This window comes from Mastomys coucha, chromosome X (genome assembly GCF_008632895.1).
Source record: "Mastomys coucha isolate ucsf_1 chromosome X, UCSF_Mcou_1, whole genome shotgun sequence".
NCBI classification, from domain to species: Eukaryota; Metazoa; Chordata; class Mammalia; order Rodentia; family Muridae; genus Mastomys; species Mastomys coucha.
In genome coordinates this window covers 51,691,419-51,708,393 of record NC_045030.1, presented here as the reverse complement: position 1 = coordinate 51,708,393, position 16,975 = coordinate 51,691,419, and the positions used below count along the sequence as shown (strand labels likewise).

The following is a 16,975-nucleotide window of genomic DNA, read 5'->3' as shown; positions in this document are numbered from 1 at the left end:
ATATAACCCAGAGTTTATAGATTTGATGAGGCTGGATGGCCAGTGAACTCTAGAGATCCACGCATTTCCTCTTTGTCCATGCTGGGAATACAGGTGTATGCCACTGCTTTCCTAGCTTTCTATGTGGGTGTTAGGGATTTGAACTCAGGATGTTACACCTTTGTGACAAGTACTTTACCCACAGCACCTTCTCCTCAGCCAACAATCACATTTTATCGAATAAAGTAATCTCATTTTCAAAGGAGAAAATGAAAGATCACAGAAACTATGTGGAATAGTTGAGATGAGAACACATGTCTCACTTTTTTTCTCGATGTTCTTTACCCAATACTAAGGTGCTATAAGACAAAGACATTTTGTGTACTCACTGGTGAAGGGATCGGTGGCAGTATCAGTGCGGCTTTGTACCCCGAGGGAAATGCAGTCACAATGACAGATCAACATTTTTCCTTCTTAAATTATATGCAAATGAATGCTATACTTTAATGAAATGTGTAGTATGGTAATGCACCGTTAAAGGCATATTCAAGCTTATTAACCCAATGTATGAAAGTGTTCCATAATTAACTAGTGTAATCTTAGGTGAGCCCCATATATTGCTTTTGTGACTTGTTTAATTTTCAGACAACTGAGGACTGAATGGGTAATTAAAACTGATTCCCTGCCCCTCAAAAGGACGATTTTTGCAGTTTTGAAACTAAATAGAGAGGAAATACGTGTTTTAGTTGCTGGTAGCTATTTTCACAGGAGTCTGTGCCTTAATGTTTAAGACCACATCTAAAGAGACAGTTAATGTTTTAACAGTTCTGAAAGCAACATTCCAGAGAGGAGAACGTGCATTGTGGACTTTTGGCCTCCTTCACGCGTGTGATTTGGATGTGCTTTTCTAAGTCTTGTATCTATGCTAATGAATCCTCTTATAGTTTCTGGTGGTATTAATTTTCACCAGTAATCAAGTATTCTCTGCTGAATGGTCAGAGAGTGACTGTTAAGTAAAAAGAAAATATTTTTTTCCTTTATTTAGGATGAAGTAAGCTCTTGATCTTTTAAGGTTTTGTTGTGAACCAGTTCATTTTTATTTTTTTCTATTTTTCTTATATAGAAAATAGTTATACTATTTTAATAGTATATTTAATAGTTATATAGAAAATAGTTTACTGTATTCTGATTGTTTTCTCTTCCTCTGATACTTAGATTCTCCCAACCTCACCTCCCATATCCTTTCTTTCTTTTATTAGAAAACAAATAGGCATCTAAGAATAAAAATAAAATAAAACAACCCATCTATTTTTATGGTGTAGATTATATGTAATACTTCAATACTTATTGAAATTTTAGACTACACATCAGCATTAAGTGTGGAAATACTTCATGTATATGAACTACTTCACATATATGTGTGCCTATATTTTTCCCTAAGTTCTGCCTTCTTGTATAGAAACCTTACATACTAATAGCATAAAATATACATTTTCAGATTGATATAATTCAAAGAAAGGTCATTACATTATTGTAATATGACATTGAAAATATTTTTGAGAGCAGCTGGTACTCGATGCCTAGATTTCAGTTATTTCTAAATGCAGCTTGGTAATTCTCAAACTTTGTAGTATGTATGTATTATAAATTATGTGTATTTTATTTATTTATTTATAATTATTTTTGAGATAAGGTCTCTCTTTGTAGTCCTGGCTGTACTGAAACTTGCTCTGTGAACCAGGCTGGCTTTGAACTCACAGAGATTGTCCTGCTTCTGTCTTCCAAATGCTGGGATTAAAGTTGTATGCCACCATGCCTGGTTCATATATATGTATATATATATATATGTATATGTTTATGACATACACAATTGATGCAATTTTTTAGTTAGAGAAAAAGAAGATCATGTTTAGAGAGAGGATTAATTTTGACTTTCTGATTTTTTTGTCATATTGGGCACTGGAGATTGAACTCTGGGTCTTGGAAATACTGCACTACGCTTCCAGTCCCAAGGGTATACTTCTTTTGGGAACATTTACTAAATTTGCCAGGTCATTCTTCTTCTGTTCAAACTACTTGAAATAGCATTTTTACAATCTGGGGAAGCTTGGGAATGTTCCTTGCCCATTCTGTGCCTCCATTTTATTATCTGTAAAATGGATACAACGTTAGTGACCACCTCAGGGATTTCAAAAGGGAATTCGACAGATTAATGTGTTAAAAGTGCCAAGGATATTGCATAAATGAAGTGGAATATAAATGTTTGATAAATAACTTTGAAAACATAAAAAGCAAACCTTTTGCTTTCCCTCTCGTTTGTAAATTAGAAAGCAGACCGAGCAAAGAGATTTGAATTTTTACTGAAGCAGACGGAACTCTTTGCACATTTCATTCAACCTTCAGCACAGAAGTCTCCAACATCTCCTCTCAACATGAAACTGGCTCGTCCTCGAGTAAAGAAAGACGACAAGCAGAGCTTGATTTCTGTTGGAGAGTATGCAGTCTTCTTTCTTCTTTCTTCCCTTTCCCTTTTTACCTCCCCCTTTGCCATTTCATTTGCTCAGCATAACTTTCTATGAATAATATGATCATTGGCAATGTAAATAAGTTTTGGAGACAATGATCTTTGTTTTTTTTTTCCTTAGTAGAATTTAATTAGTTAAAACAAACAAATAAACAAACAAAAAAACTGTAGACTGCTTCTACCACATTCTAAACCAGACATAGATAACACATTCCTTTCTTTAATAAAAGGCTTTTGCAAATCTAACTTGGTGCCTCAGCGTTGGCCATGAATGTGACATTTCTTGTTTTTGTCTTTTTGCCTAGCTATCGCCACAGGCGCACAGAACAAGAAGAAGATGAGGAGCTTCTGTCAGAGAGCAGGAAAACATCGAATGTGTGTGTTAGATTCGAGGTCTCCCCTTCCTGTGAGTACCTTATCACACTCGTGGTTGGTTCTGCAGTTCAGTGGGAGAAAACTAAATTTCCTTGAGTATATCTGACAGGTTCTTCATTTTTGTTTTTAGATGTGAAAGGAGGACCGTTGAGAGATTATCAGATCCGAGGGCTAAACTGGTTGATCTCTTTGTATGAAAACGGAGTCAATGGTATTTTAGCTGATGAAATGGTAAGGCACTGGTATTCAAAGGATGTCTTGAGTTACTACAAGTTTTTAATGTAAATTTGAATTACCTGTGTTGAATTATCCTCAAGCACTATGCCCAAAAGATTTATTTAGTGGCAAAATAATGTACTTTTTAGATTTATTTATTTTACTTTCTGTGTGTGAATGGCTTGCCTGCTTATATGAGTAGCATGTGTTTGCAGCACCTGGGGAGGAGAGAAGAGGGCATAGGATTCCCTGGACCTGCAGTTATGGATGGTTGTGAGCCACCGCATGAGTGCTAGTAATGGAACCCAAGTCCTCTGTCAGAGCAACAACTGCTCTTAACCTCTGAACTATGTCTCCAGCCTGTAAAAGAATGTTTGTTGTCTACAACTGTTCAAATAACCTGTCGAATATAACCTTTTGCATGGCTCAAAGATTGTATGGAGATTTCCTGAAGAGGTACAACACCTCTCTTTGCTCTTGTTTTTTGTTTGAACTTTGGCTTTCAAGAAGCCTAGAGAAAAGTGCAATCCCAAAAGAGAGCATCTCTTCATCCTTTAAGGTCTGCCCTTGATGGTTTTCCTTTCTTTTTTCTTTTCTTATGCTTTATCTTCCTGTCTAATTTTCCTTGATAACTTTTCATTTCTGTTTTACCATTAATTTATGTCTCATGTTCTTATAATGGGCAAGCTGGCATCTTCTTGGGAATGAAGTGGGATATATAAACCAAACAATAAGCAAATAAATGAATGAACAAATTCATACATAAATGAATGCAGACCTAGTTGTCCTGTAACTCACCATTATTATAAGTTCATAGACTAATGGGTTTCAATCCTCTTGCCTTAGTCTTCTGGGTGTTGAAATTATAGACATAGACACAATGTTTAGCTTCAGTGTTGAACCTCTGTAACAGTAGAGTGCCGAGTCTCAGTCTTTTGATAAGCTAATGAATCATGGACATGCATATAAAATAACTGAAGAAAAAGTAAGGTCATATAAGATGCTAATTGAGTAGATGAGCGGATTGTATAAGGCCCAGATTTGTTTTTTTTTTTAAAAATTTATTTTATTTATTTTATATGTTTAAGTACACTGTAGCTGTGCAGATGGCCGTGAGTCATCATGGTGTGGCTGCTGGAAATTGGACTCAGGACCTCTGCCGGCCCAGCTCTCTCTGGCCTAATTCACTGTAGCTGTCTTCAGAAGCACCAGAAGAGGGTGTCAGATCTCATTACGGGTGGTTGTGAGCCACCATGTGGTTGCTGGGGATTGAACTCATGTCCTTCTGAAGAACAGTCAGTGCTCTTACCCGCTGAGCCATCTTGCCAGCCAAGGCCCAGATTTGTATGTTAAGATAAAATCCCTAAAATTAGACTTAAAAGAGGACAGAGGGACTTATATATCTATTTAACCCAATAATATAATATCTATGAGACTCGGGAGCCCTATTTTCAATCACTATTATCCAGAAGACCAAGTGATGAAATACATCTTATTATATCTAGTCTAGTCTATCCCATAGACACCCATCTTTGCCTGAGCATCTGAGCCCTTCTTTTGAAAGCAAGGATTTGTAGCTCCTTATATTTTCATTATTCTGTTGAGGGCCATATTCTGCTCATAGCAGGAGGGCCTTGCTTTATCTGTCGATAGAAGAACAAGCATCATTTACCCCAAGAACTTCTTGGCTACAACTTGTCTAAGACAAATGATCTAAAGCTCCTTCAAGAATCTGCTGATGCTGTATGAGTTTTAATTCTATCTTATCTTTTAGTGTCTTTCCTCCCTTCCCTTTCCTTTTCCTTTCCAGTATTGGAGCTTAAAACTAAGGCCTTGTGTGTGTGCTAGGCAAGGGCTCGATCTTATGTTTATGTTTCGTCTTGAGATAAGGTCCCAGTATATTGCTCAAGCTTTAAACTTGTGATTCTCTTGCTTCTGCTTCCCTTCAAGCTGAGATTACAGATGTATACCATCATGTTCAACTTGTTTTAATGACTAAAAGGAAGAAGGCATTTTAGAGAATATATGCAATTTAGAAAAAAATAGAAATTAAGTAATAGTAATTATATAGCAATTCTGCCACTGAGAAATAACCACAGTTGACATTTTGCTATGGTTTTTTTTTTGACATTTTTCTCTTTAGTTTTTTTTAAAAAAATTACTTATTTTTTTATTTACAGTCCAGATTTTATCCCCCTCCTGGTCCACTCTCTGACTGTTCCACATCCCATACCTCCTCCCCGAGTCTCCATGAGGATGTTCCCATCCCCCCACCCCTACCCCACCAGGCCTTCCCACTCCCTGGGGCATCAAGTCTCTTGAGTGTTAGGTGCATCATCTCTGACTGAACATAGACCTGGCAGTCCTCTGCTGTATGTGTGTTGGGTGCCTTATATTAGCTGGTGTATGCTACCTGATTGGTGTTACAGTATCTGAGAGATCCCGGAGGTCTAGGTTAATTGAGACTGCTGGTCCTCCTTTGGGGTCGCCCTCATCCTCAGCTCCTTCCAGCTTTTCCCTAATTCAACCACAGAGGTCAGCAGCTTCTGCCCATTGGTTGGGTGCAAATATCTGCATCTGACTCTTTCAGCTGCTTGTTGGGCCTTTTGGAGGGTGGTCATACTAGGTTCCTGTTTGTGAGTGCTCCATAGCCTCAGAATAGTGTCAGGCCTTGGAACCTCCCCTTGAGCTGGATCCCACTTTGGGCCTGTCACTGGACCTTCTTTTCCCAGGCTCTTCTCAATTTTGTGCATGCATGTATAATTTGGCATTCTGTCCTTTTCACATTCGTATGTGTTTTTCATATCCCTCTACGATTTTGTCAAAGTAAGTTTCCTTCCACTCCTCTCCTGCTGCTGCCCACTTGGATTGTTAGCCATGCAGTATAATAGTGCTACTATGACAATTTTATTGTTAGTTTCTCTGTGCCTCTCACGTTGTTATCATAGGATTCCTGGAAGTAGACTCAGTTTCTTAAAAAATTTAAGGTTTTGGTGGATCTTCTCCATAGCAATCCATCCTAAGTCACTTATCAGATGAGATATAGCCCATAAAAGTGGCACTTAGATTCATACAGTGAAGTTTTATGCTCTGCTTAGAGATTAAGCAAAAGCTGCTTAATTATTTAGTGTTTACTTTTACTCTGGAGGCTGGGATCAAACCCAGGGCTTCATACTAAACATGTGCTCTCCACTGAGCCACACCCTAACTCTTATTTTTAAAGTGCTGACTCTTATTTTTAAGTTTATTTTAAAAAAGAACAGCATACTGCGTAGTTCCTGTTCCCACGGGCTAGGTGCCAGGATCATGGGTGTTTGATATATGACTTTTAGAAAGCACACCGAGCTAGGGATCTCTAAGGTCTTTTCACACTGCTGTGCTCTGTGGTTTTCTGATCCCTAAGGTCTTTAAGAGTGTGGGGTATCAGTAGACAGCTACGAGCCTCTTGAACTACATAGTCTGAGTATTTAATGCCCGGGCTGGCATGATGTTGGGGACAATAGGAAAGACAGGCACCCCGAAATTCCTAGGTTTGCATCTACTAGAAAAGACTACCGATCAGTTTGCTTGTTCCTTAACAGACCCAGCATGTCCGAAATGGAAAAGTGATTTATTAAGCCATATTTTGGCTGCAGGTTTTTGGTTCTTTCCTTCTCTACTCACAACAAATAAAGAATTGAAATGATTTCGTGTCTTTCTTCCTTTCAAAAAGTCCCTTCTCATTTCCATTGCTAGAAACCTAATCCCTAATGCGAGATAATGGGCAAGAAATTTTTTTTTTTGTAATGTTGTTTCTAACAAATTGTTTCATTAAAAAAGTGTATTTGCATGTTTTTCCCCTTGTGATGATAAATACAGGGCCTGGGGAAGACGTTGCAAACCATTGCTTTGCTTGGTTACCTGAAGCACTACAGAAACATTCCTGGACCCCACATGGTTTTAGTTCCAAAGTCTACTTTACGTAACTGGATGAACGAATTTAAGCGATGGGTCCCGTCTCTCCGTGTTATTTGTTTCGTTGGAGACAAAGATGTGAGAGTAAGTGAGAACCCTACTTTTAAAGAGACTGTCAAGAATATTATTTCTAGACTGCACTTGCATACTGTTCCTGTTAAACATATTGAAGTCAGCTACGACTACTACTGCTAAATGACCCTTCAGATGGACTGACCCCCAGCCAGGCTCTATTGTACTGCCCATCTACGAACTCATTTACGTAGTACATTTAGGAATTGTGATTACTTTTCAGTACGGACTGTTAGTCACTTTATCATTTGTGCTACTTATGAGACAGAAATGTGGCGATTGGAGCAACTTAAGTTGTGCCCTTTAAAGTTTTGACTTTACATCCTTGTCCAGACATAGAAATCTTCGGTGACTACAGAGAACCTCATCATTTTGTATTTATGCAAGGCCTGTAGCATGCTTATATACATTCTCAGAAAATACTAGAATTCTATTGGGATTTTGGCCATGGAGGAAGAGGTATTTAGATTAACTATCTGTCCAGTTAGTAGGCTATAATTATTTTAGGGATGTAGAATCAATCAAAAAGTAATAAATTATGCAAAACCACAAAAATTGCTTAGAAAGAGTATTATTGAAATTTGTTTTTATTTTGTCTCCTGAGAACAGAGTTTAAAATAAAAGTTTATACTATTTTACATATTTAGATCGATGAATTATCAAGAGATATTCTCGGTGGAATAGTCCCATAATGAATTATGCAATTCTATCATTATCATTTTGCTTGGAGAAAAATTACTTAAATTTATTTAAATTTAACTTATAAATAATTTAAATATTGAAATACTGAGTTCATAAATTTAGAATCACAAGGTTGATTCCTCCTGAAACCTATTTTTCCATAGCAAATTGGTCACTTAAAATTCTGTTCTGGCTCTTACCCTTCTTCTCCCCCTCCTTTGCCCCCCCAAAAAAATTCTGTTCTGGTCATTGCTACAATTTAATATAGTACTATTCACTTCTTGGAGATTGATGTTGGTGTATCTAAAATTCTAGATGATCATTGGTAGACCCATTTGAACCTTGGTATCATATGGGGTAGATATGTTGACCCTCCCATTTTTTTTCTGGCTTTTAATAAATACTTTAGGAGGCTAGTATTTAATTATGAAAAATTCAATGATTAGTATAAAAGACATTTTAGTTGTGACATTGTTAAGAGATATCCTCGATCCTGTCTATAGAAAAAGAGATTCTCTTGATCCTAGTTGGTATAAAGTCATCTTGCAATTTGTTGCAGTATTGTTTTTCTTTACTATCATAGAGAAATCCATATCTAGTGGGCATGGAAACAGATGCAGTTTAATTTCCCATATCATTACTGTTTGTGTAGTTATGAATGAGTTTCAATGTGCACAATTTTAAGAGTCTTTGGGCCATGTGGTCTTCAATATTTTATCAAGATTCTTAACTGTAAATCTGGTCAATAGTTTCATAAATTCTAAAAGAAAGTTAAGTTAAATATAAAACAAGTCTCAATTCCATGAAGTTCTTGAGGAAGCATGATGTTAAATCTTTCACTGAGTGAAACAAGGATCAGGTGGTACTAAGAGTCAATGAGATCTGGTACCCAATCCTTGCCACCCCTGTAATAGTCCTCTAAAATTTTAATTGCCTTTTAAAATGTGACAATTTCTCAGCATTTAACTGAAGTGGCTACAAAAGTAATTTTCTGTCTACTGTATTTGTCTAGGAAATCTTTTAATGCATACTGAATACTTATAAATAGTGTTGAATGAATCAACAATACATTTGGTGCATGTTTACAAATTATGAAGTAGAGACTTTGAAATAACCCATTGATTTTGTTTATGCACCACAACTCTGAAATTATAGTACCAAGTAGTTCCCTTTCACATAGATTTTTCTGCTTCCTTTAAAATTTTGTGGTTTTACTTTGGCCCATAATATCTGGAATGAATTTCATACCAGTTAAAGGTGTTTTCAGTCAAGTTGGCTACCATGTTGGCCACTGCCTGTAAAGATTTAAAAATAATTATAAATAGTATCTCTGTTTTTTGGGGGGGGCTGGGTTGTTTCAAGACAGGGTTTCTCTGTGTAGCCATGGCTGTCCTGGAACTCACTCTGTAGACCAGGCTGGCCTGGAACTCAGAAATCCGCCTGCCTCTGCCTCCCAAGTGCTGATATTAAAGGCATGCGCCACCACCGCCCGGCAGTATCTCTGTTTTTAATAGCTTCCTTTACTACACAGAGAAGATTCCCTTTATGAAGGCACATTTGTAGCCTTATAATAACATTAAGAGCACCACAAAAATATTAAGCTGCTTCTGGGACTCCTTACCAAAATACATAATTATTCTCTGCTGAGAAATGAAGGAATATATATGATGTCTTTAAAGGCAGGAAATGTTCCTATGCGTTAAATATTTTATGCTTGTTAAATGAGACTGTTAGTGTTTAGATCTTTGTGACACTAAGGTGTTCAGCTATGTTATCCCATGTTCTTTTGGGCCTCTCATGACATGAAGTGTTCTTCTGGTTCATGTAAGGTGAGATTTTGTTTTGTTGATAAGTACATTCTCAACACAGCCAGACTATTGGTCACAAAGCTATCTTTGAGCCTTTTTGTGAGAGATTTCCCTATCTCTCAAATGGATTAGACAAAGTGGTCTATGATGTCCCATATAGCTCTTAAGATTCTCCTGACAGTTTCTTTCGGTAATTACCTTGTCAACATAATCTAATATACAAACTTTATTTTGCATTAGGCAGCTTTTATTCGTGATGAAATGATGCCAGGAGAGTGGGATGTTTGTGTGACTTCTTATGAGATGGTAATTAAAGAAAAGTCTGTGTTTAAAAAGTTTCACTGGAGATACTTAGTCATCGATGAAGCTCACAGAATAAAAAATGAAAAATCTAAGGTAAGTTCTCAGTCACGTTATCTAAGTAGTAGTCTTGTTTGTTCACTTTTCTGTGTTTAAAATAAAAAATAAGTAGCAGAAGATTGTGCTTTTATTCACAGAATGCAAATGACAATTAGTTTTAGAAGTGCTCATAAAGGCTAAATTATTCAATACAGAACCAATAAAAGTTGAGCACTGGCTTTAATGCAAATCAGATATTTATTTGTAACCTCTCCTGTTGCAGCCTAACTCTGTCATGCTACATTATTTTAATATTGCTGAGAATATTTGATGTACAAATATCACTTGCATTGACTTATTTTTTATTGAGGAGCTACAACTTACCTTATGTGTATGTATTTCGATGGATTAGAAAAGGGAGTTTTCGGATTTATGTGAATTAGAGTCTGGTATTAATATTGAAAATTATAAATTATTTGTTGCCATTCAACTTCATCAACAGTAGGAAAAACTTCACTTGTAATGATGAACCTCTCTTTGGATCACTGGGCTACTTTGGGAGAAACAGGGACAGACTGAAGCAAAACCACCAGGTGGAGCATACTAATTTCACATCGGAACTAATACTTGATAAACGGACGCATGTTAAAGAATAATCGCTTCATTAAGAACATTATGAAAATAGGATTTTTTAATAAAATTACTGATTTTATGTTTTTTTCATTTTTTGTGCTCTTAAAACTTGAAATATTTATATATAGTATCAAGGAAAATGAGCTCAATTCTGGTGCTAAATAATTGTGAAAAGGCCAGAGTTGGAGCTTAGCTATGCATGTAGATGAAGATCGTTAACAGGGAGAAGATGTTATATAAAGTGATAGCTTGGATCCAATAGAAGAAATTTGATTTTCTGAAACCCCAAAATGGAGAAACTAAAAATTTTTACGACGGGGGAGGGATCTCAGGTGTAAATATGATTTGTATTCTTTCAGGTGTGGACATGTCTGGGATATTAGTGTTTGGTTGTGCTTTGTAGGATATTTTTCCATAGAAAATTAATTTTAATAAAATGTATAACTGAATGTCGAGCATTCCAAGAACCTGAACAATGCTTATGTAACTTTTATTTTTATTTTAGCTTTCAGAGATTGTTCGTGAGTTCAAGTCAACTAATCGCTTACTTCTAACTGGGACACCTTTGCAGAATAACTTGCATGAGCTCTGGGCATTACTTAACTTTTTATTGCCAGATGTCTTTAATTCTGCAGATGTAAGTTTAAAACAAAGTATTTGTGTAAGAGTGAGTGGTGCTCAGGGTTGAACCCAGGGTGCTTAGCTAGTGCTTTACTATTGATCTCCAATCCCAGTTTGAAGTCATACATTTTAATATATATTGCTAACGTTCACAATCATCTATACTCTCTCCTTCCATCCCTCCATTTCTCCCTTCCTCCATCTTTCCTCCCTCTCCTTTATTGTTATTATTATTGTTTGTACATGTGTGAACGTGTGGAGATCAGAGGAAAAGTAGATGTTGTTAGTTCTCTCCTTGCATCTTTATGCATGTTCTGGGGAATCGAACTCATGTTATTATGCTGACCCCGAGAGCCATCTTGTTCACCTGAGACATCTGTTTTCAAAGTGTAGAAAATAGGTTAAATTTTATACATTTTTCATTTGTGATTCTTCATTTTCTTATTTTAGTTTTTTTCAAGCATATTTTGGGAAATAGTATGTTTCTCTTCTGATAATTCTGTCTGTTATTTCTGTCTGTTATCACATTGTTACTACACTGATAAGAGCGACAGTTCATAGTGGTGTGCTCAACATTTTGATTAAACTTGAGAGACTTATTATTTTTCTTCATTACTAGCACAGTTTTGTGAGATCAGCAAATCAAGTGGAATGATTTAGGGGTTTTAAAGCTTGATTTTTATAACCTATTCTTCTTAACTAGATATAACATTGTGTGATTTAGTAAAACCTAATATTTTCTAAGGTGATGGTGTTACTTTAAAATTGCCATTAAAATTTTGTCAATGGTTGCAGTATTTTCACCTATTATAAAAGTAAAACATTATGAGTATCACAATAAAGTGTTTAAAAGGGACTTTTAAAGTGGATTATTTATATACTGCTTGTATATGAATGTATAATATATCGATTTTATTTTAAAAATCTTGTGCACTTACTGTAGAATTTTCACCCCTCCACAGGACTTTGATTCTTGGTTTGACACTAAAAATTGCCTTGGTGATCAAAAGCTTGTGGAAAGACTCCATGCAGTAAGTAATAGTGGTCAGAAATGTCAATAATCAATTTAATGGAATACAAGTGAGCAAGAAAACAAACATTCATAGAATCTGAAATTTTGGGCTTCCTGCTTACCTCAGTCTCATTGCTTCTCCCCTATAACCTTTGTAATAACCCTATGTTGAAAAAGCCATTATATCCTTGACCTCTCCAGAGGTCTCAATAATCCTGTGGTCCTTCCTTGTTGAAGCTCTTCACTCTCATATCCTAAAAATTCTCCAGATAGTGTCAGTATCTTCCTTGTTGCTAAGTAACCTTTCTGATCTACCTCCACTGTATGTGTAAACCTTTGTTTTAGAACCAAGGACTCTTGGTTCCATCTCCCACCTATTGTCTTCTCCATCATCTGTTAATGAACAGGTGATGCCCTCATATTTATTGGTCAACATTTTTCATTCTTTGATAAATATTTACATCTACATTTACTTCTTCTATTTCTTTTGTAACTTAGAAGAGACCTCCAGTCTCCAGAGCCTTGCTTCAATGTGAAACAATATTTTGGCGTACTTGGATCACTCTTTTGCTCCTACTGTTGAGCCTTTTTGCACCCTTGTTCTTCTGCTACACTTGCCCTGACAACTCCAAACTGGAATAATGTCATGCTGTTTCCCTGTATGAGTATAGAGATCTTCTTTGTACTGAGAATACTCAATACTAAGACAATTCTACAACTCTCCATGTGGGAACCACTATGATTTCATATTCTCTAGGATAAGCTGGAATTTCATGGTATTGACTCCTTCAATAATGATCTTCTATAGTCTTTCTTTTTTCTTCTAACAGCTGATTTAGGTATTGCCCAACCTCAAGACTTCGATGTAAGGAATCTCTTGCCCTCCCTCCCTCCGCTCAGTATGTAGCACTATTCTCTTCTGATTGACAAAACAGAAGTCGTTAGGTAGAAATTCCTTCACGTGGTCTTGTCTTCCAAAGCTTTGTACATTTTGGTTAGTCAGCTGCCTGAGTGGAAGCATTATTTTTTCTTTGCTCAATGACAAATTCTTCTACACGAACTCTGAATTTCATCATTCTTTGGTTTCCTTATGGACTTTATCCCATGGTTTAGTCCTACAACTAACTACAATTTTTACTCATCCCCCTATATTGTCTCATTTCCCTCAATACATAAGCATGCTCAAGTAGCTTCTCTGAGGTCCTTGAGAAGTTTCTGAGTTACAGCTTGGATTCTGAAATTGGCTTGTTTATTTTATTTCTTGGCCATATTTAAGCATAGCACAATTTTGGAAAAACAGTTCTTCTGTTAACGATTCACTCAGCCCTGTGAATACAACAACGCTTAAGACATGTTTACATTGAAGCTCTTTATCAAGTCTATGTGGCTTTATGTGTAAGACTGGTTCTTTAGAAACTATGCTTAAGATGAGGGTCTGTGGGAATGACTGAGGTAAACATAATCCTGTGGGAATCAGGATTTGTCCTGCCCCTAAGATAAAACAGAAGTCACATAGGCTGTTATAAACTACAAATGGTATCTCTCACAAGGATGCATTTTATGGCCTAGAAGTAATGCTCAATGTTTTAGGGAGAAAGGGCCTGGGAGAGTAAAACATAAATTCTGCAAGATACAGGCAGATCCTGGCTTATCAGACAGCAAAGGATTAGCAGGTTGTAAACTATGTCCATTCCCAGCATTCCTCGAGGATGGTATGCTAAACATCCTTTATCATTGAAGGGTGCCTGTGAATTTAATTTTCCTGGGTTCTCCAGAGCTTAACTGTAGCTCTTAACTGCACAAGCACTTTTTTCCCTACTGATTGGTCCATCGATCCATCTATCTATCTATCCATCCACCATCCATCCATCCATCCATTCATCCATTTATTCATCATTCCATCTACCTACCTATCATTGCTTCCTCAACTTTGAGTCCTTAACTGTGATTTTTCTCTTCATGACAGCCAACCTTCTTGAAACAGTAGTTTACCTCTACATTTTTACTCTCTAACCTCATATTTACTCATAAATCACTGATGGCTCCCCATTTTATATGAGTGAAACCTATTCACACAGTTTTCAATGATTTTCCAGTTGCTAAGTTCAGGGTATACTAGCAGTAATGTATGTGCTAATTGTTATCAGAAACTATTTCTTGGTTTCTCTGGAGATCCACTGTCATGGTTTCCCCTACCTTAACCTATATACTTCTAACTCAAGTTCACTTCTCGTAAGCATCTTGTAAATCTACATAGTACTTCTCCTTTTTCTACAGTTTTGCTCTCTATCATTTCAGTTACCCATGATTAATCATAGCCCCCAAATATAGAAAATCATAGAACTAAAAACAATGATTAATCCCTATGCATTAAATACCATCAATTTCCATACCAGTCATTTTATCCTTAGTACAAAATACTTCCTGCTGTTGAAATAAAATACATCCATATAATTTACATTTATATTGTATTATAACATATTTGTTCTATTTTATTGTTATCATTGACCATATTTTTGTGCTGGATTTATAAATTACATTTGTCATGGATATATACTATGAGACATCATATTATATATAGGACTGTAAATATCTTGCTATTTTGAGCATCTTATAGAGATCTTGAACTCTGTTTCCAATGGGACTAATCTTTAACTTTCTACTGCCTCCTGAGCATTTTAATCTCTAAGTCTTAAAGACAGCTTGCTTAATAAACTTTTAGATATGTTTAAGATGCTCAAGCCAGAAACCAACAGTCTTATTATCTCTTATAGCACTATAATAATAATGGCTATAGTTTATTGTATTTCTACCATGAATAACCTATGAATGAACTACTACAAATTTCTCTAGCAGCCTTGAAAATAGGTACTATTATTATCAATGTAAAATATGTTAAATATACTGAATGACATATTTGTAGATGTAAGGAGAAGTAAATTTGAAAAAAAATTAAAGCCTGAGTCTTTAAATCTGCTTCTACTTATTAGTGTAGTGATTTTGATGAATTTACTGAAATGAAAATAACCATGTTTAGCTAGGTATTGTGGTATACACCTTTAATACAATCACTCATGAATCTGTGAGTTTGAGGCTAACCTGGTCTACAAAGTAAATTTTGTGACAATTAGGGCTACATAAGAGAAATCCTGTCTCCAAAAAAACCAAACCAAAACCAAAACTAAACCAACCAACCACCCAGCCAACTACCAACTAAAAACACAACAAAAAAGAAATAATCATAATCAGAGCTGGGGAGGCCAATCAGCAGTTTAAGAGGGTTGTTGCTCCTGTATAGAGAAGACTCAGGCTTGATTCCTGGCACCTATATGGTAGCTCACAACCATTCATAACTCTAGTTCCAGGGGATATAACACTCTCTTCTGGCCTTCAGGGACACCAGGTACATACATGTTGCACAAACATACATACAGGAACAACTGTAATAAATAAATAAACAAACAAACTCTGAAATAGTAAATAAAATAAGTTAGAAAAAATAAAAAAAGTAATAATTACACTTATTTCAATGATTTATTATAAGGATTGACTACTACCTATAATATTAATGGTGCAGTATGTGGCACATTGCTCATAGGTACTCAATGAGGAACAGAAAATCTCTCTTTCAGGTATACACTAATAACCTTTTATCTCCATTTTTAAAGCATTTAAACTGTTTTTTCAACATTGGTATTTTCCTCATTCATTTATTGAATTATTTTAAATGACTGAATTTTAAGCTTTATTTTGAGGGAATTTAAACTGAAACTCTCATGTCATATTTTCCCCATGTTATAAAACCTTGTATTAAGAGCGGCACGTAAAAGCAAGACTACTTCCACGATTATTCAGTAGCCAATCGTCTTTTCTTAAGTTTTAGCTTATTTTCTCCTGTCAAGTCATGGGTGTTTATTTTTCTAGAGGGTCTGGGAATTGAACCTAGAGTCTTGTGAATAATGAACATTCACTCTTTTTTTTTACGAACATTACCCCAGCCCCCATTCTCATTCTTTAAGGAGTCATGATTTGGCGGTCATTTACTGAGAAATTAAGAAGCTGTTGCTTTTGGTTCTTTTTGGTGTTTGTTATATTATACATCATGATGAAAGTTTTAACTGTTAAAACTGTAATATTAGTAAAACATACCATTTGAAATCATAAATGCTTTAAGTGCTTTTTATACTAAACATTGCTTTTTAGGTTTTAAAGCCATTCTTGTTACGCCGTATAAAAACCGATGTAGAGAAGAGCTTGCCTCCTAAGAAGGAAATAAAGATTTACTTGGGACTGAGTAAAATGCAACGAGAATGGTAAGCAATCTTACATCTGGTCACATTTATTTATATGTAAAAATTTATTAAAAATCACATTTGTAGATTGTTTGGCTATGATAATTTACTTAAATGGTAAGTTATATTGTTCAAATATTCTATTAGAAAATTAATGTGTTCCATTTAGAAAGGATAAACAAGATTGCTATTAGCTCAAATGTGAATATAGCTCAAACAAGTAAAAGTTAGTTGTAAACTTTCAGCCAGTATTGTAGTTAGTGGATAATTATCAGATATAGGTGCTAAAACAATCGTTACTTGATGACAGTTTCTAGTAATGGAACTAGTATAGGGACACAGGTCCATAAGCAACATAGAAGTAAGTAACATACAAAACAAAATGTTCAAATCTTTAATTCCTTGTTTTTTCAGATCATATTTTCTTTCAAATGAAAAAGTTTTTTTTTTTTTTTTTTTTTTTTTTTTT

At 35.6% G+C, this 16,975-nt stretch overlaps 1 protein-coding gene across 3 annotated transcripts in view; it reads left to right on the top strand.

Moving 5' to 3' along the window:
- The window catches only part of Smarca1 (SWI/SNF related, matrix associated, actin dependent regulator of chromatin, subfamily a, member 1), a 74,720-nt gene that overhangs the window by 6,088 nt on the left and 51,657 nt on the right, over positions 1–16,975 (top strand). For all 3 annotated transcript variants that reach the window (XM_031355930.1, XM_031355848.1, XM_031356015.1), the window contains exons 3-10: positions 2,307–2,473; positions 2,809–2,909; positions 3,009–3,109; positions 6,953–7,132; positions 9,850–10,005; positions 11,087–11,218; positions 12,165–12,233; positions 16,418–16,527. In XM_031355930.1, the coding sequence (XP_031211790.1) occupies positions 2,307–2,473; positions 2,809–2,909; positions 3,009–3,109; positions 6,953–7,132; positions 9,850–10,005; positions 11,087–11,218; positions 12,165–12,233; positions 16,418–16,527 (1,016 nt within the window). The remainder of the gene's footprint in view (positions 1–2,306; positions 2,474–2,808; positions 2,910–3,008; positions 3,110–6,952; positions 7,133–9,849; positions 10,006–11,086; positions 11,219–12,164; positions 12,234–16,417; positions 16,528–16,975) is intronic.